The following is a 26,723-nucleotide window of genomic DNA, read 5'->3' as shown; positions in this document are numbered from 1 at the left end:
TTAATTCTTAGTGTGCTTCAAATACGAATAGGTAGCAAAGTCCTTGTTTCTCTACTGAAAGGCAAGCATTTTGATCATGGTATTGACTTTAAGACATTGGGTTAAGATCTGAAGGTCATATAATGATTCACACCATATTCTCATATAATCTCAGACAGTGGGGCAGTGGTGGGCAAGTAGGTAAGGACGCGGACCCATAATCGAAGGTTGTGGCTTCAAATCCGAACCGCCACGGTGTCACTAAGGTACCACAGAGGTACCATTGAACAAAGCACCCTCCCCACATGCTGCTTCCTGCTCCCATACTACATAGTAAAATAGACACAAAAAACTACATCAGCTAACATGTTTGATTACAGTTTATTAAACAAAGAATAAAAATAAATGCATCAGCATCTCCAAAAATATATAAGTGGACATCATCTTACAATATTTGTTTTTATGAACATGAATTCATCTTTTTTTTCTTCAATGAAAAAAGAAACTTGGAAAAGGCACTCCATAAATAAATGTTTGACAAGTATGTACATTTTTTTTCTAAAATCATTTGAAAACAAAATACAATAAAACAAAAGAGCTGTAGTATTCCTGTTTGTCTTTCAGACAAGACCTTAAGCAAAGGGATTCAATACATTACCTGTACCACTTTAAAGCATAGAAATGGCCAACCATGTCAGCAAGCAAAGAGGAATGGCATTTAAGTGCAGGAAATAAAGGTGCATACTGACCTCTGGTGCATGTTTGAGGGAGTCACCTCACACCAGAGATGAAAGTAAAAGGGATCATTCACCTATGTTTATGGCTTACACAGTTTACATTTGCACTACAACCAGATTACAATTTGGCAAAGGTTCCTTAGAACTGAGGTTCTGAGATCTATTTTCAACATTTTTTTTTCTCTTTGGCATCCACTATTTCCATCCATAACAGACCCTACGGAGACAATTTTGAGAAATGAGAAGAAGGCCAAGACAGGCTGTACTGCATTCTATAGGAATGAGACTTACCGAAATTGCAACACATCACAAAAAGCCATGCTTGTCCAGTCCTTTAGGAGTCACTGGGTTCCATTTTGCAGTAGGCTTACTGCTTGCATAGCCTACAATGTAAGACAAGATTTAAGTGAGTGTTTGGAAGTTACTTAAAACATTTCCACCTGACTTAACTCTCACCAACATTTATCAACCCAAACTTTGGTTTCCTTTTGTTTCAAAAGCTTCTGTTAGGCCATCTTTTTTTAGCCCTTTCTTATATTGACCATTTACGCTGACCAGCCACAGCATTAAAACCACCTGCCTATTACTGTGTTAACCAAGGTTCACCAAAGCAGCACTAAAGAAATGGAATACAGATGTGGAACATATGTGGGACATTGATGTATCCAAACTAAAAATGTCCAAATCGATTGATTTCTGGGGAATCTGGAGGCCATAATAACATTTAATGTTCATAAAACTATTCCCATACAGGTTCTGAGTGTGGAGGTGTGAGTTACACGGCTGTAAGAACCCAGTACAGTCATCACGTGAATGCAGGACGCGATGTTCAGTTCCAACAGAACACTAACCATTCAAGCACACTGACTTCTGCATAATGGCTAAAATACCCCACAATTCAGTGGTGGTCTGGTGGCAAAGAAAGCAGCCTCATAACCTGAAGCTTGTGAATCCTTTCCAAAAAGCTCCCCTTGAGCAAGGTACCGCCCCCACAGACTATATGGGCTATGTTCATGGCTGTCCACTGCTCACTATAGGTGATGGGTTTAATGCATAGGACACATTTTGTTGTGTGCACCGTGTGCTGTGCTATGCAACACAATGACAAAAACAATCACTTTCTAATGCTGTGGCTGATCAGTCTCGATTTCCTGAATGTCACATTTCCAGACAATTCCAATTCACTGATGGAGAAAACCTTTTTACAGCACTTAATTTCTCCCACAAAAAAAACATTATAATTCAGTACTTTTGCAGTCCCAGCCACAAATTATGTTGATGTCCATGAAATATATATAAAATTGTCCATAATCGCACACAGTGTACATGAAATGGACTTATTCACGATAAGATGATTTTGGCAAATATTGCATATTTTTTACTAACTGTGGCTGCACTGCTCAGCTCTCATTTGATTTTCTAAAACAGGTTATGAGTTCAACGGCACACTGTTTGAAGGTTTAACATGAACACTAACCTAAATGCAAGATTAGATTAAAGATTAGATTTATCTGGATTCAGAATTCTTTACAAATCACCTGAGCCTACACTTGAACTTGGTTTAAGTGATTTGAGCACAATATGTGTTCTCTAGTATCTCTATTAATATGCAATATTAAGACATGTTTACAGTCTATAAACAATGGCATATACAATCATTACCCTTTGAACATAATAATATTTTGGATTTTATGTGCTCTGCAATATGCAATAGTTGCAGTTTGTTCACTTTTTACCATGTTGTTCTTTGATCTCACTCAAGGTCAGTGTTATTTAGAGTTTCTCAATGAAAATCTGAAATATATTACAAAATTACTGATGCTGGATTGGGCAATATACAGTATTGAAAAAATCATAACACTCGTACAATCACCAATTTGAATATTTTGTTATCAAGACAAAGCATAAGTATGGCTTAATAAATAACCTTTGCTTGCAGCGTTTCACCACACTTTTAAGAAGACTTGAGGCAAGTGTACCTGCAATCCTTCTCATCATATTCATAATACCACCAGATAAATTGCATAATATAAATTATATTGTCATAAATATCACTGTAATGAAAATGTGTGAAAATATTTGTTTATCAGCTATGGTGACTGTGATGAGGTGGCCATGGATTCTCCCCCCTGAATTGAATGCAGGTAGCTCTAACCCATGTCAGGCCTGCTCCTGCTGTGCTCTGTGGGTGCCTGTGAGTCGTTGTGTCCAGAGTGGACCACCTCGCGGTGCTCTGCTCCCCTGCATCCTGCTCTGGGCTCTGGCACGGACAGCAGCAGAGGCCTTTGGTGGTGGTACTTCAGTCGGTACATGTCCGTCATGCAGTTGTCCACCGAGAAATAGGTAGTTAATGCGACCCCTGACCCCTGAGGAGTGGCTCCACCACCAGAAGTGTTGCGCTCCGTCCCTCGACTTTTCTCTTCCAAATCGGTGGAGCCGCTGTCCCCCCTTTCCTGATCGGAACCCGATTTGGAGCTGACATCCGAGGATGGTGTTCGTGAGACTGGGGGCTCCAGCCTCCAGTGGGAGCTGGTCATGGTCGAGCTTCTGTTTGAGGGTCGGGGGCTCGTCTGACAGGGCTCTTGGAGGAGGCGCGGTTTGAACGGTGGCATCCGGCCATCTCCCTGGCGAGTGGTGATGTGTCTGGAGCGGGCCGGCGGGGTCGCCAGGGGAGACTCCTCTCGAGACGAGAGCTGACCAGGACCGGGAGGCTGCGGAGATTCAGCAGGCGCAGCCTCACTGGTGCTGGAGCGGTACGCGCTGTCCTCTTGCTCCGACAGCGGGTTGGTCAGATCATCAGAGCTGTTGCATTCTGAGCTGCTGACTTTACCCAGGTGCCTCAGGGAAGGACTGTCGGTGCAATGGCCTCTGAGGGACGTGTCCAGCTGGTCCTGCCTGGGCTCAGAGGAAATCAGATCTCTGTCTGACGATCCTTTCCTCAAGCTGCTGGAGGTGTATCTGAACTTTCTTCTGCTGTGGGAAATAGAGGGGCTGTTTTAGAGACAAGCTTTTATAACACAAATGGCACAACCATTTTCAACAAAATGCATGCTTGCATAGACTAACAGGACAAACTACTAAAAATGACTGAAAACAACACTTTTTTTTTTTTAAGAAAAAACATCTTTGCCGAGCTGAAAACAGTCTATAGATCAGTGATAGGATTCAGATATAGCCAGTGTTATACCTTGAGCTCGGACTGCACTTCACAAGGTGATCCGAATTCTTTCCCTGAGTTTTCAGAAGGTGTTTACCTACAATGGAGAAGTATTTCAAATTTACAAATAAAGCGTTAAATACACCTCAACTTTATTCCACCACTCCATATTCCTGTGATGGAAATACGCTAGTTTGTCTCAGGCACAGTCATCTCAGATTGAAGTGCATGGCGGCTGTCTCTAGAATGTCTGGCCACATGATGGCAGTAGAGGCGCAGTCCTGCAGAAACCGGCACAGATGGCCCGACCGACAGGCGTTCAAGGACCAGTCCACCAATTTAGAAACGGTGCTATTTTATACTAGAGTTGTCTTCCAGGAAGGAATGGGACCCAGACTGTTTTAAAAAATATTCTTCAATGACTTAACCAAGACCAACGAGAAAACATGTATTTAGTGCAGTGAAAACGGCGTCAAATTCTGTCTTAATCTGTAATGTTATTATACAGCACAATTACTCGTGAAAATCAATCTCCAGAATTTATCATAAATTTTAGTCTACCACTTTGTAAAACTAAACAAGTCCTATTTTTTCCGAGAACAGCTTTATATGCGGAGAAAGTTTTTTTTTTTTTTTGAATGTCTGCAGATTAAAGTGCACAAATGGTCATGCTTTGAGCCTGTAATACATTTTCATCAGCCTTTCCAATCACAGCAGACATGACAAAGGTCTGCCTATATTTGGCCATTTTGCTCCTGAGGCTTCGGAAACAAAATGTACTATTTAGTAAGGGGATGAAATGGCCCGGACTTGTAATCAGCTTTTCGCTCCATGAAAGCTTTTTGTTTCACTAAACTTTGGACAAAAAGCAGCACAACATTCTGTGTTCTTTCCCTTTCCGTGGATATTTTAAGCCTTTCCTTCTATAACTGGAACCCAGGTGAAATGAAGTAAAAATAAATCTAAAAGAAACTTGCAATAAAGTTATCAGATGACTTTGATTTCACTGTCATTACAAAAGGGTGATATTTTTAGCGTCCCTTTTCAACTTCCAAGTTGGGACCTTGGCAGCCACCCAGCTATTTTTAATTCACAGGAGTTTTCGTAAATCTCCTGTTATAAAACGCTGACCCGGATTACCGGATGAGTTCTTACCCGCCTCTCCAATCCCGAACCCAGAACCGCTGTTTTCAAACACGAGTACTTACTGAATGTGCTGATGGGAAACACTGGCCCATCAGCCCCACTAATCCCCCATGTAACGGCATCAATTACACGCTGTAGTAAACCGTGGCTGGAGCAGCCCAGTGAGCTGGGGGGGGCGGAGATCACCGAGGGTTAACTCACTGTGGTACAGCGGGGAGCGCGACGCATCGTTCTTCGTCTCACCTCTGTTGTGGTGAACCTGACCCCTGCTGAACAAATCACATCCTCTTAAGTCTTATATCATTACACTTATTAATGAGTGTAACGATATGCCAGTGACACTTTGTGACATGTTAACTGAGAAGTTTAAGTTTGATATTCATAAGACTCCATTAACCGTAAAAAAAGATTCTAGAACTGCTGCATTAGCACTTTATGGTTCGTATATTCATACAAACACACACACACACCTACATTTATACACATTGTACCTCAGCAGTTGTCCATCCGGTGCCGGACGCAACTCCTTCCCTGCAAAACTCTCCACACCTGGCGAGTCAGGATTGGTGGAGCCACTGCTCAGCCTATCGCTGCTCTCGTAACCTGATTCTGTTCGCTGGATGGTCCAGTTGTCACCACGCAGAGGTGCACTGGCCCCACCCTTGGGCCGCCCAACATGGCTCTGGGAATCCTGGGAGCTGCGGCTCTCTGTGTCGTGGCGGCTCTCGTCTTCGTAGATTGTCATCAAGCCCTTCTGCTTGTGCTCGAGCTGCGGCGCCCTCTCATGGCCGAAAGAGCGATGACAGCGGGGGCTGCCATGCTGCTTCCTCTCCAGCTCGTTCAACACGCTGTCGACATTTAAGACCTCCCGCACCGGGCGCCATGCTGGCCGCGGCTTGCCTGCGTTTCCACTTCCGCGCTCATGTGCCATGTCTGCCTCGCGGGAGTCGTTCCTTCGCCCCGAGCCACTTGGCATATTGGGATGGGGGTGTGAGTCCTGAGGGCACAGTCGGGGGTGGAAGGGTGTTCTCTCCTGGCGCGATGACACTCGGCCATGGACAGAGCGCAGACGCAGGTCCGAGTGAGATCGTACCCCGTTCTCTAACGGAGAGCAGCTCATTCTGGGATATGTCATATCTGAAGAAAATACAATACTCCAAATAAGTCCTGTACACTTTACATAAAAACATATAGGACTTTATTGTCCCATAGCTAATTAAGGCCTAGACAGTGGCATGAGATGGGACATGGCCACCATGGCTACTGTCCGCTGATGGTCCCATGTACAAGGACTTTTATCAGTGTTATCAGTGTAGAGAAATGAGAGAAAAAGAAAATATGTAGGTCGAGATGCGCCACACCGGCTTTACAGTACTGTTTAGAACGTGTATAGGGTCATTCAGAAATGTCCTACTTTTTGATAAAAACATTTAATCAATTACAATGAAATCAAATTGATCAAAAATCCTGACTAGACAATGTAAATGACAATGGTGGCTGGAATTGGCTGTTAATGAATGGAAATTTCTGCATAAAAGCAGAGCGGTCCAATGAGTCTATGGTTCCAGTGAAATGCTGCGTTTACTAATGCAAGTCTGTCACTTAAAAGCTCAATTGACTCTTAGTACAGCTACAAAATGCTGGCACTGACTAAAGAATTAAAGTGGCATTCTTTACACTAGTCGGGCAAATGTGGGTTTGAATTTTGTAAGACATTTTGTAAACAATTTGGATGTTCTAGATGTTTCTGCATCGTCTCAACACCATTAAAGTGCATCTTCTTGGTTTCAGGTATCATTACAGAGGGCTGGGTAAACGCCTTTTTGCATCTATTTATCTCTCCAAATCCAGAACAGATCATTGCATTACCAATCATTTAGCATGTGCTACGTGTTATGTAGCACCAGGAAACCGTGAAATAATAATAATTAAAAAAACAGGCACAGCTTTCTCAAAAGCCATCCAGCTCAGTTTAGAGAAGGTCTTTTACCTGTCGTATTCTGTGGCTCCCTGCAGCTGTAACGACTGCAGCTCCATTTCATTATATCTGTGTACATGTCCAGCACTGAGGTAAGCTTCCTGCATAGTGAACATGCTGAGATGGACATTCTGCACAATGTGCCCTGTGCACCAGCAGCTCCTATGGGAAGCAGTGCAACACTCGCCGACAGCAGGAGAGGGTCGGGGGAATTTTACTTCGTTTTTCTTTTCTTTTCTTTTTTTTAAGTGAGAGGCGAAACCCTCTTTCCGCTGCATGGATTTGTATTTGCCTTGAGCCAGCTCCTGCTTTGGAGGCAGATGGTGCTCTTCGTTTCTGGACTTTAGCCAGTGCTGTAAAGCATTTCCTCACTACAAGTTGCCCTTACTTTGCCCTTCCGTTAAAGCCAATGCCCCTGTTTCCCCCCAAAATGCAAATAAATGGATGAAAAAAATTGCCCACTCTTGTGAGAGATATAAGCCACCCAGATCTACAGCCTCAAGGGCTTTTATGGTTTTTGACGTTTCAAGAGCTCATGCAGCATTTAGCTCATACTATGTTTAGGATGGATTTCTTTTTAAGACCCTTGCATTAATATTTTGTAGTGCATGCACTGACATAAAGGAATAATTTATACCAGCAATCATGCTTCAGAGCGAAAACAAGCACTTAACAGAAACGCTTGTTAATATTCTTCGGCAGAACTCTGAGAAAGTTATATGATGTTGAGAGGCAGCATCAGCATTTTTTTTTCACATAAACGGGGAAAATTCATTCCAGACAAAGCTGAACACAGATGAAGCAATAAAAGCTGTGAACCAAAAAAAGCACAACTGCCCAAATTTTTTCCAGCAACCTCTGATGAAAACAAGAGCAAAGCCGATTATTTTAAGTGGACACGGCAACTGGGCAGTAGTCTTGTCCAGAAATCTTTCTTTTTTCATGAAAAGGATTTCACACAACCACGCCACACTGGACCAACCAGAAGTAACAAAATGATAACCCGCACTCTTCTGCACCTTCCTTCTACTAACGAAACAAACCCACTCGGGTCTGAGGCCACAGACTCTATTTGTCCATTTGCACAACGTTCATTATTCCCCCCCCCCCCCCCCATCAGCTGGTACTGACCTCTGTGCTGAAGAGTGTCTGGCCTGCGATGTCCTCTCTCGCTGTCTTTCTGGGAGTCCCCACCTCGCTGAGAGTATTCCCTGGAAGACTCACGGAATCTGCCTGGACTCCCAGGGACGCCTTTAACTGCGGCATAAACAAGGAAACACGGATCATGAAAAGTACATAAGAACAACCACTGGACAGGAATAGAAAAAGATAAAAATTGCCTTATTTATCCCAAAAATTGAAATACCCTTATTTGCCATACTGAATAATTAAAAATGTTAAATTATTGTTATTGATAATAATAGCATATTGGACAGGGGTTGGAGACAAATATGCAGAGGTGCATGGCATCTTACATCTGCTGAAGCCTGAGTTGGGGGTTGACTGCAGCTGTGACTTGTGGGAGCTTTGGCAGGAGCGCAGAGGGGCGGAGTCCCTCACACCATCCATCTTCTTTGACCCCAAATGTGGACCATCAGTTACTGTCACAAAAACCAAACCCCAAAGGGTACAGGTAAGGATATTAGTATAAAATGTAAGTGCCTAGTTTCAGCTCTCTTTATTTAATCTGTACACATGCTGAAATGATTCCTTTTAGGCAAAAGAGACAGGAAACCAACAACTAATCAATATGCCGCTATTCAGCAAATCAAGCACAAGGGCAAAGGTTAGGGTCAATCTTCCTGTTTGATTTTCAATAAACCAGTTAAAACCCTTAATTAGATATTAATTTAAGACATCAGCCTAAAGTAAAAGGAGACTATTGGGCAGACCCCAGAATAACAGAGGCATTAACTGTACACTGCATTTTACAAGTACCGAATCCATATGCGGTCTTACTCTGCACTGAGAACTCAATTAGCAGTCAAAAGGCTTTCTGCTCTGTGTTAAGCAATTTTAAAACAGCAAAGCCAGTCAGTAGTGGGTGCAGACTCATATGGGGCAGATGCAGTGTTGGCCCAGATACCAGAGAAGCATGGGCCAACGGGGATTATGGCTGCCGAGATGAAGGGGAAAATGACTGTGTGGCATTATCCATCAGGGGCATTATCCGTCAGCACATGTGCCCGTTTACGAACCACACAGTGACCTGAACCGTGTGCTCCTTAAGCTCAACCATGAAAATGACCCGGCACCTTCGCCGAAAATGCGACAAACGCTATGTTTTAATTGAACTAGTAATTCAATATTTGATAGATATCCCTGTACATTTCTTAAGTGCCAATTTCAAACATAGCAAAATTTCTTGCACTCAGGTACCATTTATTTCTTTTTTTATAAAGGCCATTTAAGGACACCCAAGAGGACTGAACGTTCCATAAAATGTTGGCATCCAATGCACGCATTCCAGTACTTCCAAATAGTCAATGCTGTTCTCCTCAGGAACACTACTGCCAAGTGAATGCAACAGCACTTTACAGAAAAAACGTAGCACTCAGCAAACCATGACTAACAAGCTGGCAGACACATCAAACCAAATAGCCCTTCAAAGCTGGAAAAGAGCAGGGAGTCCAGGCCCATGCACGTACGTTTAAAGGCCTGTTAACTACCAGAGGAGACCCAAAAAGCTGAGTGCAACTGCAGAACATTTGCCAAAGTTTACTTACAGAGATTCATGTGAAAATACGGACTGATTCCCATTCCAGCAGAAGCTTGAGAGAAGGACACTTGAGGGAAAATATCCATTTTAAACTCGAATAGAATGGAGAAAGAAAAGGAGCGAGTGCACGGAGCAGGACAGGCACCCAGTCCTTCCGCCAGGCGGGGATTACGAGGTGCAGAGATGGAGGGAGAGAGGGAGTGAGAATGAGAGAGAGAGAGAGAGAGAGAGAGAGAGAGAACGCAGCGTAGGCAATAATCTCGGCACGGCAGAGTCACTGTCCTTGGATGAGTTCAGGCCCCTGCAAACCCTGCAGCCCATTATGTACTCCAACAGAAGGAGGAGGGATTTTGTGCCCACTTTCACTGGCTTTCAGATACCAATTTATGTTTATGTCATTTATATAATAATATTCGGATATGACCCAACACCGTCTCACCAGTAACTTCTCCATTGACTGGAGATTTAATGCGGGACCACATGGTTGTCTGTCTGGGGGCATCTTCATTAGAGATGGCGCCACCGTCTGGATTAGCATAGAAAAGCAGGAGGGGCTGGAAGTGGCCCCGGATGCATTTAGAGGCAACATCTTTCCACTTTGTTCCAATCTGAAATAAAGAAATGAATACATAAAATACCAAACCTCACAAAGCCTGAGCTCTGGTAAAAAATACACTTTTTAAATAATGAAATTATATTAAGAAAGGCACAACTATCAGGACATTATCAGTTAAGAAATCAAGAACCCAAAACTTCAATATTGGATTTGAACACATCCGTATACCTGTTGATTGGTTAAGTACTGACCTCCTTTACTGTAGCATCATCAAAGAAAACCCATTTGGAAGACTTGCTATGATAGGCAAATGCTGAGTAGTGTCGGCTTGAGTAGCAGATCATGCCCACAAGATGAAGGTCACTCTTTTTTGCATTCTCATCAGTGACCCGATAAAAAAGCTGGAGTGAAACAGATATGGCCCAGTTTGGTTATTAACGCCATGGATTTATCAGGGCAGCACACTTTTCTGAAAACATTCATACACGTCAAAAAGTAAGGGATACATTAAAATAATACGACAGCTATAACATGAATGAACATATTAGAACAAGTGCAATGGTTGAAGCCCTTAGGCTCCCTGTCACACAAATTAAGGACCTGGTGCTAAAAGGCCTGTCTCCTGGGTTTGGGTTGGACCTATAATGTGTCTACAATAGATTTTTCTCTATTGATTGTTTGCTCATAAAATATCTTGATTGTCAATGATATTTAATTAGGTGCGATCTAATTAGGTTAGATCTACCTCAGCAAAAGTACAAATTGTTCTTTCCAATATATGCTTTACAGATGATCACGGTTTCATTTTTTTGGTGCATGAGGATTAATGATGGATTTAGATAATAATAACAATCTAGGTGGACTAGATCCACAACATCTGGCCAGTGTGAAATGATTAGGCCGGCTTTAAAAAAATTGAACGAACTCATCAAAATCTGATTCAGTACAGCTGCCATGTTACATGATGCGTATGTCGTTTTGTGTTGCATCATGTTGCTAGTGGCGGGAAGTTAATTTATTTTTTACTTTTCAACTTTCCCAATTGTGTTGGCCAATCAGTCAGATTTATTGTGGTTTTAGCTGGCCAACGTTGTAGAGAACAAGATACAACGATGTCAATGTTGCTGCTCGTGTGCTCCCTGCACGGCAGACACATTGTCCATCAAGCTCTGGCTTGTCACATATGTGTAAGTGCACAAAACATAAAAAACCCAGCATCGTTAATGCCGCTATTTTACTTTTATGTCTTAAATATTTAGATTTACCCAACAATGAATGTGTTAAGTGCTAGCGGAGTTCCAGAGAGAGAAAAGGTTCACAAATGTGAGCCACTTCTCCACAACTGCAGATCTGTGGTGGAGCAGAACCTGTGAACCATATCTATATTATTCTTTGGTCTAAATTAAAAACATTAATGCTATTAAATTAATTATATTGGTACAATTTTATGCAACAAAGGGCTGAATTTAGTATTGACACAGTGATGCAGACTAAATTTTGTGATATTATTTTTAGGCTGTAACGTCCAGATCTAATGAATCATAACTTCTGGAAGTTAGTGAGCTTTACCCCCGAGAGATTCAGGTTTGGACCCAGTGACCTGATGACGTCTTCAGTGAGATCAGACTGTTCAGCGTCCCACACAAAGCCAATGGTGACGATCTCTGGGCAGTTCATCAAAACACGTCTGATTTTGATGCTTTGCCCGCAGTTGCTCTGTTGAGGAAATTGCATTAACTTTATTCACTGTGTACACACTCAAATCCAGAAGAACACAAAGGTCACAAGCGAGAACCACCGTAGAACCAGTAATTTTCCTGATTGTCTATCAGGAATTAATTGATGTATCCATAAAGGATACTTTAAACTGCAAACTGAAAAAGGTATTGCAAGGTCATTGCAACAAAATATCACATCACATAACGTCCATCGCATTTTCAAGACCTCTGTGGCATCCAGGGTTTGTGCCCAGAGCTCTTGAGCTGGGCTGAGGTGCTGTGAAGTGGCATACTAAAGGTGCCAACAGCACTGAGAGAGCTCCGGAGGATAAGCCTGCCTGGCATTTGCAGCCACTCACGTGGCAGGCAGCTACACCCTACGGCCTGCTCTATTACAACGTCCCAGCATGTTAAAGATTTAAAAGATATTCAAAGTGATGCCAAAAGAAAGAGAGCAAGAGAAAGAAAAGTTGAGATCAAATGTGACACTGAAACACTTTTTAGACATGCTCAACACTATTCCAATCACAGTAGGCAACACATTTATCAAATAATCCAGACCAGTAATTTGCTCTAATCATGTACAGAGAACCCAGAGAACCTCCAATCTATATTTGTTGGAGCAACAAAAAGATTTGTATTTGCACATTTAATTTTAGCATACTTATTCCTCTGTATATGCAAAATATTTTACTATATCTTCAATAATTCTAAATATGTACATTTAAATGCATTATTTCCAAAATGAAACATTTAACAACATTGACACAATTCTGGCAAAAAGTGAAAATCGGTCAATTTTCTGACTCTTACTCACAGGGCAGTTTCGGAGATCACCTATGGTGTTCGCCGCCTGCAGCAACTCCCCAAACATATCTGCCCTCAGCCTGTCACTTTTTTCCAGAATATGCACCACCTGTTGGCTGAAGAACATACAAATCGTTCAGAAAAATTGCAACCAAATGGCATAATTGTAGTGATTTAAAGGGAAAGTGAAGTGATTGTCATTGTGAAACACTGCAGCACAGCACACGTGCACACAGTGAAATATGTCCTCTGCTTTTAACCATCACCCTTGGTGAACAGTGGGAAGCCATGACAGGCGCCCGGGGAGCAGTGTGTGGGGACGGTACTTTGCTCAGTGGCACCTCAGTGGCACCTTGGCGGAAGCGGACCACTGCCCCGAATTTAAGCAGAATAACAATTTCATTGTTACGCATCATGCACTGAAGCACCAAAATTAGTCATGCCTCATATTATGGGATTATTATGGATTATTTAATTGAATGTAAAACTCTGTTTATCGTATTAAAAAGATCAAGTGCCACATGGAGTTGGATCTGTGGGCCCAGATTTTTTTCAACAAATTGAATTTCTTACCAGAGAGCTGTGGTAGAGACATAATGCACTACTTCTGTGAAAGGAAGAGGATCAGATGAGGCACCGCAGCTCCGACACACAAACTGTGCAAGAGAATACAGACACACAGACACCCACAATTAATGCCATGTTGGCATCAGTCAGTCATTACACTACGGCCGGTCTTTAATTTTCACTGACAGACACAATGATATTTCTGATTTTAAGTGTTAATGAAAGCATTCATCCATGATGCTTTTTTTTAGCAATGGATTAGCTCAAGCTAACTTAATCAGTTAAAACCAACTAAAGAAATTTTTTTAAGAATTCTTTAAGTGAATTCAAGTGAAAATGCATGTCCTCTAAGGACTTCCGTAGATGATGAAAAATCGTAAAAATTTGTAATCAAAACTAGATTGAAAACAAGATTACAAAAAAGGAACACAGAGTTACTATTCATCCATCAAATGGATAAAATAATCACAAGAATGTGCAGGAACATTAAAGGACTTGTATGAACTGAACTGAATGGATTGTACCTGCTCATATAGGGTCATGGCAAACTTCTGATGTGTGATGCAGGATTTGGACGTGCAGTCCTCTGAAGTTGTATCTGACACTATGTGCATATGAATTCGCTGTAGAATATTCTCCTAAATTAACAGATACAAAAAAATATATATATATCATTGAAAATGCTGAATCTAATACTTTCTGTGATAAAGTGTCTAATGAAGCACAAAACATACGAAGCACTCCGCAGCGTCGTCCATGAGGCCCAGCTGAAAGCGTTGCTCATCCTTAAAGGTCTCAGCTAGGGCGTGGCGCAGCGTGTCTGATGGCAGGGCTCGTTCGCGGCTCTGCTGGAACTGACTAAAAATACTCTGCAGACAGACACAGGGGTGCACAGAGAAGGACTTCTGTCTGAAGGGTCTCAGTTTCCACCACATTCTTTACCCATGGGCTGCATGCAACATGTTACTGTGTGCAAACAAAATTGAGCGTGCCATTTATTAACCGAAACTGGTGTAACGCCCAGCCAATACATCAGTCAAAGCAATATTGATTTAGGTGAAAACTGATATAACGGATGCGGGAATGAGCACGTCGCACTTGCCTTCAGAGCGCAAAAAATGCAGGCGTCGCCCAGACAGAAATGGCCAGAGAGCTGTCGGAGGCTTCTTCTGAAGATGTCCAGCTGCCACAGAACCTGAAACAATCAAACAGCTGAATCGGTGGGTCACGTCAGATTAACCCTACGCGTTGACCAATCACAAAGGCCACCGCGTGCTAAAAAAAGAGCTCTGTAGTACAGCCCAGGCCTTGTCCATTACATCCTATTTTCCTCCTTTTTCTCAGAGAACAAAATTTGTTAAAAGCAAAAACCCTACAAATGGATGATTGAAGCGAATCAGTGATCTGATTCAGATTTTTGATCTAATCCAATCTTTAAAATCCTGAATCTAGGTCTATCCAAAAGTGTGCTGTCACACATCTCCTCAAGCAGACTTTCCTTTAGGTTTGCAAAGCTTATCGTGAATTCAGCAACTTACTGTTTTCATTCCTCAACCCTAAAGGTTCCACAGTACGGAAAAGTCCGACCATAAAATTGCATGTCCCCATGAGGTCACATGACGGGACGTCTGGGGTGTAAATGTTGCTGAATGGCCACATCGCCACTCACCTGCACAGCGCTGTTGAGGAAGCAGCTGTTCTGGCCAGGCTCATTGAGCAGACCTTTGGTGAGAGCCAGAGAAACCATGCTGCCAGGTTGGTACGTCTTTCCTAGACTTCCGCCCTGCTTCTTGAACAGTTTCACCCATGCCATGGGGTTTTGCACCCACACCCTTCCGGAAACGAGGTCACTGCTGAGGGTGTTCACTGATCTAGCCAACTTCCTTGGGGAACATGGATGTGGTAGAGGAGGCAAGCTCAAGACCTTCTTTCCCAGAGAGAGTGCTCAAAAATGTGCAGACTTGAGATTTAATAATGTGCGAGAAGGTGGTGAAGACCGCATGATGCTGAGAAGCTACAAGCGGCACAAAGGGAATTCCTTCCTCTCTTCGCTCTTAAGTTCTGCGGCAGAACGTTCATCCACTGGCTGAGTGGTCCCGCTTTATCCTTCCAGAAGCTTCTGCGTCGGTCTCCATCCCTGCACTCATCGCTCTGAGTGAGAATTCTGGCTTCTGAGGTGCAATTAAGCAATGGAGCGGATCCATTTCAGTCCCTGTGTGTTCCTGAGCCGATCAATCGAGGTCATTCCCAGGATCACCCATAAGGAAGTGCTGTATTGAAGTGCTGGACCATTTGATAACAGCAGAGTCTGGGGGAGAGGGGGCAGGGGGTCAGTAAAGGGCAACTATTGGATTTTAAAGGAACAGACTTTTTAAAACACACAGAATTCCTGCTTTCCTTCAAGCGAACTCACACTATCGTTTTAACTCCCTTAAGAGTTTAAGTTGCCGAGCTTTATCTTCGTTACTAAATTGGGAATGAGAAAGGTGAAAGGGAGGGAGACAAAAACGGAACGGAAGCATCAGCCACGTCTCGGCGGGGACACGCGTTCACGAGGAGCGCTTGCTGCTCATCGAGGGAGAAGACTTCAATGGAAGCACTACTTCCCCCTCTACGTACAGCAGATCATTTGTGCGGGACTCAATACCAATCTGCTACCAACGTTACAACCAACAGGAAGAGTTTGGATATTTTTGGCATTTAAACCGAAAACTTTTTTTTTAACCTCAATGACATCAAACGTCACTCGTCATTAACCGAGCCTCCTGGCCAGGCCTTAATCCAACCAGCCTCCAGGAACCCAGAATACTTGGAAGGCAACTTGGCTGCCGCACAGCACATTACCGGCCCATCCACACGGGACCGAGAGGCGGAGGCGCTGACCGCCGAACTTCTGCGGCGCCCCGTCGACCGTCCGCCACGTGGCCGGTGCTGCTTCCGTACGGGGACTAAAAATAGCAGCGATTAAACAACGCGTGGCGCCCTGACGCTCTCCACCTCAGCAGTGTTAACACCTGCGACGATGCCGCGCCGTTCCCTTACACCATCAGCCAAAACCGTACAGTCCGGCACGCCAAGCATTTTTTTCTGTCATCATTTGCACACAGTAAGAAAGCGGCCTGTTTATTTTGTGTGTCCAATGACAAATAATCAGTAAAAACTATTCGTTGCACAATCCAGCCTAACCCGACATTGCGTATGGCAAACTATACCCAACGATCCCCAATTATACTGACACAGTATCACAAAACCAACAAAACCAAGAAAAAGACTCCAATTATTAATACTTAATCTGAGAAGGCGAAAAAAAAAAAACCCACTCAGCTTAGTAAATGGGTTAATAGGTTAGTGGCTGGTAAAAGCACTAATCTCCCGAGCCTCGGCCAATCGTACCTTCGCTGCATCCGTCACAAGGCGAGTGGCGAGCCACGTCAGCGACTCTGTGTGGGGCTGGTTATTGATTGGGCGGCTATCGGAATGCAGATGCCTGCCCTCGCGGTTCCGGTTTTAAAACGAGAGGCCGCTAATTAAACAAACAAGAAGACAGTGGAGCGACAAATCGCGATGGTTCATTCCAGAGCTGTTGTTCGCAAAGCGTTATTATTCCTATAAATCCTGAGCTGGTCCAGTAAAACCGGCAGTTTTTACCGCGTCTGCACCAACAGCATCAGACCAAAGTCCACACCTCATCTGGCACGGCATTGCTGCATGGGAGGCACGTTCATCTGCATCACCATGGCGACCACAGATGATGCTCGCAGGCTACCGCAAGGAGTTTATTTTTCCTCCTCTGCCCACATTGGCCCCCTGTGCCGGAGCGTGTGCGTCCGGAAGCGGTCTCACGGTGGTATCTAAATGGTGGTGGACAGAAAAGATGAGGAACTGTCCACGAATGCAAGTGTGTGTGGTGAGGACCACAGCTCACACACCCACGGGCACCCCCTCACAAACGGGGTGTCGTCAAATCACTGCGAAACGGGGTATCTGGCCAAAAGTTAAGCAAACTAGCGGCTGGGTGGCAACTGGGACCACGTCGAACAAATTCTAAACCAAACGTTAATATAAAGCTATATTCTAATATAAATAATATACATATATCTTTCACCCCCTTTTTTCCATAACTGACCTTCACTGTCAGAAAATACGGAGCGTTTTTCTTTCTGGGTCAAAATTCAAACGCGCACAAAACGAATGAACCTGCGACAGGCAGCAGCTTCGTGGCGATTAATGTCCGATAACGCGACCCGACGCTGCGGCGCTCCGCGGACGCCGGCGCGCTTCCACCTGCTCCGACGCATGCGCCGTAAACGCCGCCGTATTTACCGCCGTAATACCGCCGTATTTACCGCAACTCTCCCGGCGAGGGGACGAAGTGGTTATTCCGCCGAGTTGACGCCGACTTACCGTCCGCGCAGGCAGGCGCTGCGGTCAAATATCCGATGCATCCGATACACATCTATTACGCATACGTACATACATCCATACGTGCATACTATATATATATATATATATATATATATATATATATAGAGAGAGAGAGAGAGAGAGAGAGAGAGAGAGAGAGATTTTCTTCCACTTGTCACCACCGCCGCGTCTCAGATTCCTCTGCCGTTTAACATTGTGCGTAAAAAAAAGAGATAAACGTGGGTGAGAAGGAGGGTCGCTCCAGCCCCCGGTTAAGAGTCCGGCGGGGGGATTAGTGGCGGTTCGAGAGTTGGGGGGGTCAAGCTCCGCCCCCGGCGTACAGTAGAACTGCAAGCCCGTCAAATCCCGTCGGCGCGGGCCGCGCGGCCGTTTCGTAATCCTGCGCCATCACGGAGGCACGTGCCGCTGGCGTGACGCGGGCTGCGGACGGACGGACGGACGTCGGTCGGTCGGTCGGTCGGTCCGCGCCGCGCTGACTGCGCAGGACGCGCAACCTCGTTCTCGTTCCGCCGCTGCGCTGATGTCACGGCGGAGCGGACGCGCAGCTGCGCGGGGCCTACGCCTACCGCGGGACACGCGTGGAATGCACACGATCTCACCATCCGTCGTGGGGACAGTACTGATGGCGTGGGAAAGTTATTCTAGCTCCCACCGTCATAATAATAATGGCAAGAGTATAACAAATATCAAAATATATCATAAGAAAATAATTGAAATCCATGTTCACACCAGAATGTACTTATGTAAACATTCGTGTGACGTCGTAGTGTAAAATAAATATCATACATTTAAGTAGCTTTCTGAAACCAATAAAAATAAAAAGAGTGACCAAAATATCATAACAGTGAGTATAACATGAAACAAATAGGTGGCCCATCTGTGCTTATTTTTTCGATAAAAAAAAGAAAACGGTCGGTGCTGAATTCACGACCTTGATGAACATATACTGACACCAGGAAACTAAAACCTATTTTAAGAGCTTTTGCTCTCAGTGCCATTTGAAGGACAGCGTGGCATAATTCTACTCGACCGGCAAGCAAGCCCGTCTGCCGCTTTAAAAAGTGGCCCAATCCATATTTTGTTTTCTATTATTAGCACTTACTGGACAGTGCGGTGTGACTATTCAGGCTCACACACTATACCATATAAATACACCATAATAACAGCGCTTGAACTTACACAACGTAGATGCACACATTTACAAACATGGTTAAGTGACCTACTAGGTGACATATTCAAAAAAATGGCTTCCTTAAGGTCTGAAAAATGGTGGTGTTGTAAGGCAGGCACAGACATGGGTGTGTTGCGTGGCCTATAATGTATAACTGTAAAAATAAATAAGATGCATGGCATACTTAGCCTATAAATGTGTTTTACAGACGGGGGGAGTGTTTTGATGACTCAAAAAACAGTTTACTGATAGTTTAACTCATTTTATTCATGTGGTATGTAAACACCAGGTTAAATGCACACTCATATGCACAATCAACTCATTTTAAAGTTACACTTACAGTGGAAATGAAAAGTGTGCACATCCTTGTAAAAATGGCAGTTTTTTGTGATGTAAAAAAATAGAGGCGGGCTGTGCACAGGAGATGCCCATGCAATCTGACAGAGTTGGAATGATTTTGCAAGGAAGAATGTCAAGATGTCCCACGCTGATAGACTCCTACCCAAGAAGACTGAATGGTCTGATCAAATCCAAAGGTGTTGCAACAAAGTTGAACATTTAAGTATTCATTTTATACATCACAATAAAAAACTGGCATTATAGGTATGAGCACATCTTTTATCCTCTGTATGTATTCCAAAAATGCAGCCATAAACTAAAAATCTAACGTACAATCCTAGATTTTCATGCACAAAACAATAAAACAATTCATCATTCCTTATGTACATATTTTCTTCATATGAAACAACATATAGAATCTAAACCATTTTAGAGAGTCTCTGGAAACTTTTCTTGAGGGCACAACATCACTATACTTCTTTGAAACAATATTGATATGTACGTCAGTGCAAAGCATCTCAGTCGTATGTTCTAGGATCATCTTTCCCAGACCTACTTTTGACTAGTTAGCTAGATCTACAAAGAGTTAACCAGATCTTGCAGATCTTGCATCTTGTCACCCATCTTAGAGGTCATCAGATTCGGGAATCTCAAATGGTTCCAGGGACATGTTGTGCAGGATGAGAGGGGTACCATCAGAAATCCAGCCCTGTGCTGTTCTGTTAAAAGTAGGTCTTTTGGCACCGGGATCCTGCAGCTCTGGATATGCAGAGGGGCTGAGCTCCAAGGCTGGCACCTTAAAGGTGATGCCTTGTGTAGCTTTGTCAAAGCCACCATAAGGTGTGGCCACCCTGAGAAATTCAAAGCAAAGTGATTGAATCAAAAAGTCCTGCATTTTATCTCTGTAGCTAATGCTCTTATTCAAAAGGTTAAGTAAGTCACTCATGGTATAATGTTGTTCACTGGCATGGGCGTAGCAGTGGAAGAGAATGGAATGATTACTCGTGGCCCAACTGAGGTCCAGGGCTCTCAAAGCCTAAAAAACATCTTGGATCATCCAAAAGAATGAGGGCTACAGAAAATGCTTGTTCCCAGAGTGCTACTGAGTAGGATTAAATTGCCTTTGTCCACTGAACTACATGCACCAGCTAAACCTTAATGTGAAAGTGAAGTTATTCTCATTGTGAAACACTGCATCACAGCACACGGTGACACAATGAAATGTGTCCTCTGCTTGGAGCAGTGGGCAGCCATGACAGGCACTGGTGATTTGAACCGGCAGCCTTCCGATTATGGGTTCACTTCCTCAGCCACTAGATGTAATTGGGAGGTTGCCGGTTCAAATTCGGAACCCCCAAGGTGCCACAGAGGTCCCCACACTCTGCTCCCAAGGTGCCTGTCATGGCTGCCCACTGCTCACCAAGGGTGATGGCTAAAAGCAGAGCACACATTTTGTTTTGTGCACCGTGTGATGTGCTGCAGTGTATCACAATGACAATCACTTCACTTTCACATTAAAGGCTAGCTGTTGTAGTTAAGTGGTACATGGCAATGTAATCTAATGTGATTTTATTTTATTATTTTGAATAATCTTAGATAAACTTAGATGACAACATGTACGTTTTAAATTCTCAGAAGCAGGAATGCAATCCTTGGCAATAAACCTGGAACAAACGTACCACATTTCAACTAAAAAACTGCATGTCATTATGCTGAATGGTGGCATGAAAGAGCTCTACTCTGGATCTCGAGTGTGCAGGTGTGTAGCTATGACCCATTCTGTGGTTGTCAATAGACTGATGCAGTCAAAACTCAAAAGTAATTCATTTAAACCTTAACACAGGTTTACATATATTGCGGTTTACATAAAAATGACTTGAATTTCACTTTTCTTTGAAAAAATAATTCCATTCATTCCTCTCTTCACCGCATTCACACACCAGTCACTCACACAGTCGCACCTATGGCATATTTAGAGTCACCAATCCACCTAGGTTCCTTGCCTTTGAGTCCCCCGATGGAAACATGATTAAGCCGGACATTGAGAGCCTTATATTGAATGTAACCATAGCTGTGATAATCACTGTAACATTATGAAATATTACTTTATATTAGACATGTGGACTTCAGTTGGCTGTAACATTTTTTATGTGACAGTTATTCTTGGAAAGACTAAAGGGAATTAAGCACAAATGAACTAATATTTTCCAATACAATCATTGTAGGCAACTTTCCATGTCATACCTGTTAAAGCTTTTAAAGTCTGGAAGATCTTGTTTGGCCTCCGGAACAGACATACTGAGCTTGAGTGTATCTGCCAGGGCGGGGTCACTGATGATGGCCTGCTCCCATGGAGACTGGTAGGATTTGGGAACAGCAGTGGTGTTGAACTTCTCCGGTGGCAAATCTTTCAGGGGACCGCCATAACCTAACCGCCATAAATAAGAGCATATTTTCAATTGGTTCAGAATATGGATTAATACTGAAGTTACTCATATAGTAAATTTGTGCTAAGCGCAGCACTATGTCCTAACTGAGGGAGTTATAAAGTATAAGATAAAGTGTACTCAGGATTAACATAAAAAAAAGAAAATCACTATCCGTATTTGTTGGTTTAATTATTTTTTCCGGTTTAAAATTGGAGTCCAATGATTTACAGCTCCCACGCACTCTGCTTCTTCAATATGGATTATTAAAATGGACATCCATTGAGATGTCACATGTACAAACGTCATTAAAGTTTGTTGGGTTTTTTTGTTGGTTGTCTATTTATTTACGTTAATCCTAAGGATGTCTTTGACCTTTCACGAGTAATCAAGCCCCACGCTTAGTGGGTAGTGGTGCACTTGGCATCAGCTCCAAAATAGTGCCCCTAGTCTTTTAGTTGATGTGTCAGATCTATTTTTGCAAACTGGCATCTAATGATTTCACTGCTCATTGTGATAATTGCTTATTTTTACACTTGCTAACCAAATTTAAAACAGTTTCTGTCTCGCTAATGTGGGAAAATTCCCAGTAAAAAGACCAGAAAGACTAGATCTTTCATTTTTGCCCCAGTAATGCAGATCTGAATGAGAGAGCTGTTGTACAGCTCTGTTAAGACATTTTTCCTACTAAAGAAATCTGCTTTCAATTAATTTGGAAGTAAAAGGACAAGCCACCCTGTCAGTTTCACAATATATTGTACACTGGTTCATTTTCCTTCAACAGAAAAAAAAAAAAAAAAACGCAGCTCAGGCACATATTTTTCTAAACGTGTTGCTGATGTAAAAGCAACGAAGAAGACCTTAATCCTATCTGACTTAAAGTGGAGCCATTACTGCATCCCCAATGGACAGCATGACGGGAGGAGGCTTTAAATAGCACACACCAGCTTTCTGCATGTTGATGATATTTTGTGTTGATGTCTGATGCCACCTCAGCTTGGTGGATTGGCTTTAAAGGGAGCAAGCCTCCTGAGGTTCCCCGCTGAGGATTCAACAGAAAGCACCTCTTACATTTTCTACATAAAGGCCAGAGTTCAGCACGGCAGCACTACGGCCAAGCAACAGCAGACAGTACAACTGCAATAGAGCTGTTCTATTTATAATTTGTGATAATGTTACGTAATATCATGTGTTGAAATATCAAATATTAAACAACATGGTGCAATGCAATGAGCAGCTTAAAATATCTTGTAGGAAAGCTCTCCAACCGGCTAAACATAAAATACAATTTTGGAAGTCATGTTATTACATAATGCTTGTACAATATTCTTATTAAGTATAATATTGTGTCATGTTCATTTGCATTCATTAGCTTTTTTCTACAGAAAAACTTGTAATTTTTTTCTTACAAACCTGGTGCAATTTCATCAGGGTGAGGGGTATTCGGAGGTGTCTTCGATGCACCTTCTTTGCTTTCACTGTCTCGGTTGCTTTCAATGTCATTCTATTGAGATACATCAGAACACCATTAGTCAAGCAATTAGCATTTTCCCAGGAGTCTCACTTATGTGATTTGGCCCAAATATTCCCTGGCACCCCACTGTCTGCTGCACTGATTCTTTAAATTCTGATTCCTAATGGTAATTAGAGGAGAAAAGTAGGCTTTTTTATTTCAGGAAACTGCATAATGAGCCCCCGCCAGCTCCAGTTTTGCTTGATGCAAGTCTGCTTCCGACTGACAAATAGCAAGGAAAATAGCAAGGGGATGTGACTCCAGGTGTGGATTTTGAATGTAGACGAATTTAATAGACTGCACATTTGAAAAAGTGTGTAAAAAACACTAGGCCCGACTTTGATGTGAAAGGCTAATTGGAGAACATGAAATAAGGCCCAGATGTTTTACACTGTATTTGCACTGCAGCATATGAACATTAGGATATGAGACACATTTACCGATGACTTGTCAATTATGTCTGGCTAGCTGGTTACCTACAGCAGACTAGCTGGGCAGGCTTCTCTTTGTTATTATGCATGTGTCTTTAGCTACAACTGCTGGTGTAACTGTAGCTGGTTTATGTCAGCCCAGGCACTTTTAGCAATTAAAAATTGTGTTAAATTCCACTTTACCAGAACATAGGCTGAACACGTGGGAAAATTACGACTAGTAACAATAAAAATACAGACGTTTAGCCTCCCTCAGAGATCCCTGTTCTGCACCTGAAGCTATGCACATGTACACACATGCTGATATACTATCACATATACATGTCCCAAGGCACTGATAAATGACCAAGTGACTCTTGGAGCAAAGTATTACGGCAGCCACTCGGCAGGCCCAGATCCGCAGGCCTGCACATCAGAGGACACTGAACGTGTTCCCTGAACGAGGTCACCATGTTCCTTGCAGTAAGCAATATGACACCCACGAATAATGTTGAATTGCCACCAAACACAAGGCTCTCACAAATGCAGCGTCATGCCAGGTGCTGTCTGTCGCCAGTGCGTGAATGATACATGTTGGCATCCTCGACAATGGCTGGATCTTCCACTTACATTCAGGAGTGCGTTGGCTTCATTCTGGATGCTCTGAAAAGTGTATTTCTCAGACCGCCTTTGTCGCATTTTGAAAAGACGAGAGCCTTTGTTGGACAGCAGAGACAGCTCCTCCAGCATGATGTCCTTAGGTGTTGACAACTTTTTACCCAAGTCCATGGTGTCACCTTTAAACACACAAATAAAGGGATGTGCATAAAATGCAATACAAAAATTATTTTACTGCTGGAAGTGGCTCCACGTCTCTCATAATCACTGTCTGTGTCTCTCTTACTTGTTTTATCTTTGGTTAGATTAAACTTCTTCTTATCTGACCATGACTTCTTCTCATGGTCAGATATGCATTCTGATGCTACGTGCTGTGTGAGAAAATTGCCTGTGTCGCTTAAATAAATGAGCAAAGTCTTAGTATGTGTTAATTAACAGATTAGTGACCCCAGTGGCAAATCTGCCTAATAATTGTGCTGTTTATTTGACTTGGACTTGAGTTATGAAAAAAGTCATCTTTTAAAATAATAAACGCGTACCTGTTGATGTGTAGTTTGTTTTGGGATTACATATAAGTACATTTACTTTAATTCCGTCTTGCTGGGACGACGTTTGTCAAATCAAACCCTGAAATTTCAACCTTGAGGAATGCGACCCAGCTGTCCAAGATCTTGTCACTGTCCTCACACACAGTTGTCCAGCAGCTACACCGGCCAAACCCCCCCCCCAACATCCACCACCATCACCACCATCTCTCCTCGGTCCAGCTCAGAAATAGCAATTTCCCAACTCCAGCGGCTACAGTTCAGTTTCCATAAGTAGTAAAGAATCCCTGTTAACTTATTTTGGGAGTGTAGTGGGGGTGGGGGGAGGGGGGGGGGTTTAGCCCCTCCTCTGAACGTGCTTACAACGTGGCAACTGATTAGAACAAACGTAGCAACTGTACCATTGGCGCCGCCATGGACCTCCTGGCAAATGGCAGCCGCTTGCATCTTCCTCTCTCTGGGGGACAGCGTGCTGAATTGTGACATTGCCGCTTTAGGACACCAGGGGTTCGGTCAGTGAACGAGTAGCCCCGGATACTGTAATGGATAAAGCAAGACAAGAATGGTTTGTCCATATTCTTTATCCCCCTTTAATGTACAATGTGCACTAGACTAAAGCCTGCCAATAACGCGGTGAGACATTTGTTCACTGCTGGACAGGGCACGTGCCGTGCTGCTGTTTTAAAGGGCAAAGGTAGTCATTACCTTAAAATAACCTGTCCATGAATGAGGCCTTTGCATAGCAAGATGTCACATGTTGTGAAGCGCCCTGATTCATTTGGACCTGGAGGTCGTGGGCATTGTGTTCCAAGTACAACATGTGACAGCAGACATGCTAATCCTGAGCCTGACAAGAGCCTGTACACTCAACTGGAGCAGTATTTTCATTAGCTCTAGAATTCTAGAATTATTTATCATGATATAATTTGATCTTAAATTTGATCTACATATTCAAAAATCCAGAATGCAAACATAATGAATGAATGAATGAATAAAATAATTAATTCCCTAAAATATAGTTGTGGAGAGGTTATTGTATTTTATGATAATTAATGATTGACACAGCTCACATAAATGACAAACCTTTCACTAAACGCTTATCATTACTCACACCCCAAAAGCTGCATAGTTAACCTTTCCAACACTGTCATTTTAAAACACATTATCAACTAATAAACTCAATGATAAGAAAGAAATCTTCAAATTTGCCCATAAAAACGACCCATTCTTAAGATTTAGTAGTGATGTTTTAGAACATTTAACTTGTGCAAAATATTTTAATCATTTGTGCACAAAACACACTCCCTGTAAAAAGTGAATTAATAGTGATGAGTGACGTTTTTTTTTGTATGGTGAATTTGGTTATTAAGCTTTTTAAGGAGGGATGTTAACACTCTGCATTAGAATCCATTGCAATGCAACATTAGTTCATGTTCTGTTGGGCTAAAGCCGCAATTAGATGATGAAATTTCAAACAGAGAGGGAGCTGCTGTTTTCCTTCTTCAAGAATATGGTAACCTGATAAGCTGTTAGTGTTTGGTGAGTCGGTGTTTGTGTTGCATTGCACACGGCTACTGACACAAAGCTGTCACCACACAACTTGATGGGAAAAGATCTTACCTCCTCCGAATTGTCAGCTTTTTTTTTTTTTTTTTTTTACCTGGATTTCTTGAAGGGTGCTTGAGGAGAAAATGCAGGTGTCACCCTGGCTAGTTCTATCCACCCTTAACTCTCTCCACAGCCCCGAAGCCGAGCAGTTGCCCGGGAGTTTTGGAGATGGGTAGGGTTAGACTGGGGTGGCAGTGGGTCTGTTGTCACTGGAATGCAAGCTTACATCAATAGACTAATTTTAGTCTGGTTAAACACTCCGACCACTTACAATGTAGAGGGTGGGGGTGGGATGGAAAGGGAA

At 43.0% G+C, this 26,723-nt stretch overlaps 2 protein-coding genes across 10 annotated transcripts; both read right to left on the bottom strand.

The window, feature by feature from the left end:
* Positions 1-341: 341 nt before the first annotated feature.
* On the bottom strand, positions 342-18,313 carry usp53b (ubiquitin specific peptidase 53b). 8 transcript variants are annotated; one of them, XM_028976574.1, is made up of 18 exons: positions 17,769-18,313; positions 15,034-15,672; positions 14,467-14,559; positions 14,099-14,233; positions 13,889-14,002; positions 13,371-13,453; positions 12,808-12,913; positions 11,842-11,988; positions 10,524-10,673; positions 10,156-10,324; positions 8,473-8,598; positions 8,129-8,254; positions 5,511-6,156; positions 5,221-5,288; positions 3,904-3,970; positions 2,872-3,686; positions 1,008-1,099; positions 342-933 (listed from the first exon to the last, which is right to left on the bottom strand). In XM_028976574.1, exons 2-17 carry the CDS (start codon positions 15,175-15,177, stop codon positions 1,023-1,025), a joined length of 3,066 nt encoding a protein of 1,021 aa, XP_028832407.1. In that variant the 5' UTR covers positions 15,178-15,672; positions 17,769-18,313; the 3' UTR covers positions 342-933; positions 1,008-1,022. The 8 variants fall into 8 exon arrangements, with proteins under 8 accessions (XP_028832407.1, XP_028832408.1, XP_028832402.1 ...); XM_028976575.1 differs by having other exon boundaries at positions 5,221-5,285; XM_028976569.1 differs by having other exon boundaries at positions 2,872-3,689; positions 17,769-18,312.
* An 893-nt stretch (positions 18,314-19,206) lies between these two features.
* Positions 19,207-26,623, bottom strand: myoz2b (myozenin 2b). Of its 2 annotated transcripts, none has more exons than XM_028976581.1 (6): positions 26,432-26,623; positions 25,213-25,348; positions 24,279-24,445; positions 23,139-23,229; positions 21,544-21,727; positions 19,207-20,150 (listed from the first exon to the last, which is right to left on the bottom strand). In XM_028976581.1, the coding sequence occupies exons 2-6, from the start codon at positions 25,295-25,297 to the stop codon at positions 19,925-19,927; spliced, it is 753 nt and encodes a 250-aa protein (XP_028832414.1). In that variant the 5' UTR covers positions 25,298-25,348; positions 26,432-26,623; the 3' UTR covers positions 19,207-19,924. The 2 variants fall into 2 exon arrangements, with proteins under 2 accessions (XP_028832414.1, XP_028832415.1); XM_028976582.1 differs by having other exon boundaries at positions 26,472-26,623.
* Positions 26,624-26,723: the final 100 nt, after the last annotated feature.

This window comes from Denticeps clupeoides, chromosome 4 (genome assembly GCF_900700375.1).
Source record: "Denticeps clupeoides chromosome 4, fDenClu1.1, whole genome shotgun sequence".
Taxonomy (NCBI): Eukaryota; Metazoa; Chordata; class Actinopteri; order Clupeiformes; family Denticipitidae; genus Denticeps; species Denticeps clupeoides.
The sequence above is the reverse complement of the archived record's forward strand: the minus strand, read 5'-3'. Positions and strand labels throughout refer to the sequence as shown.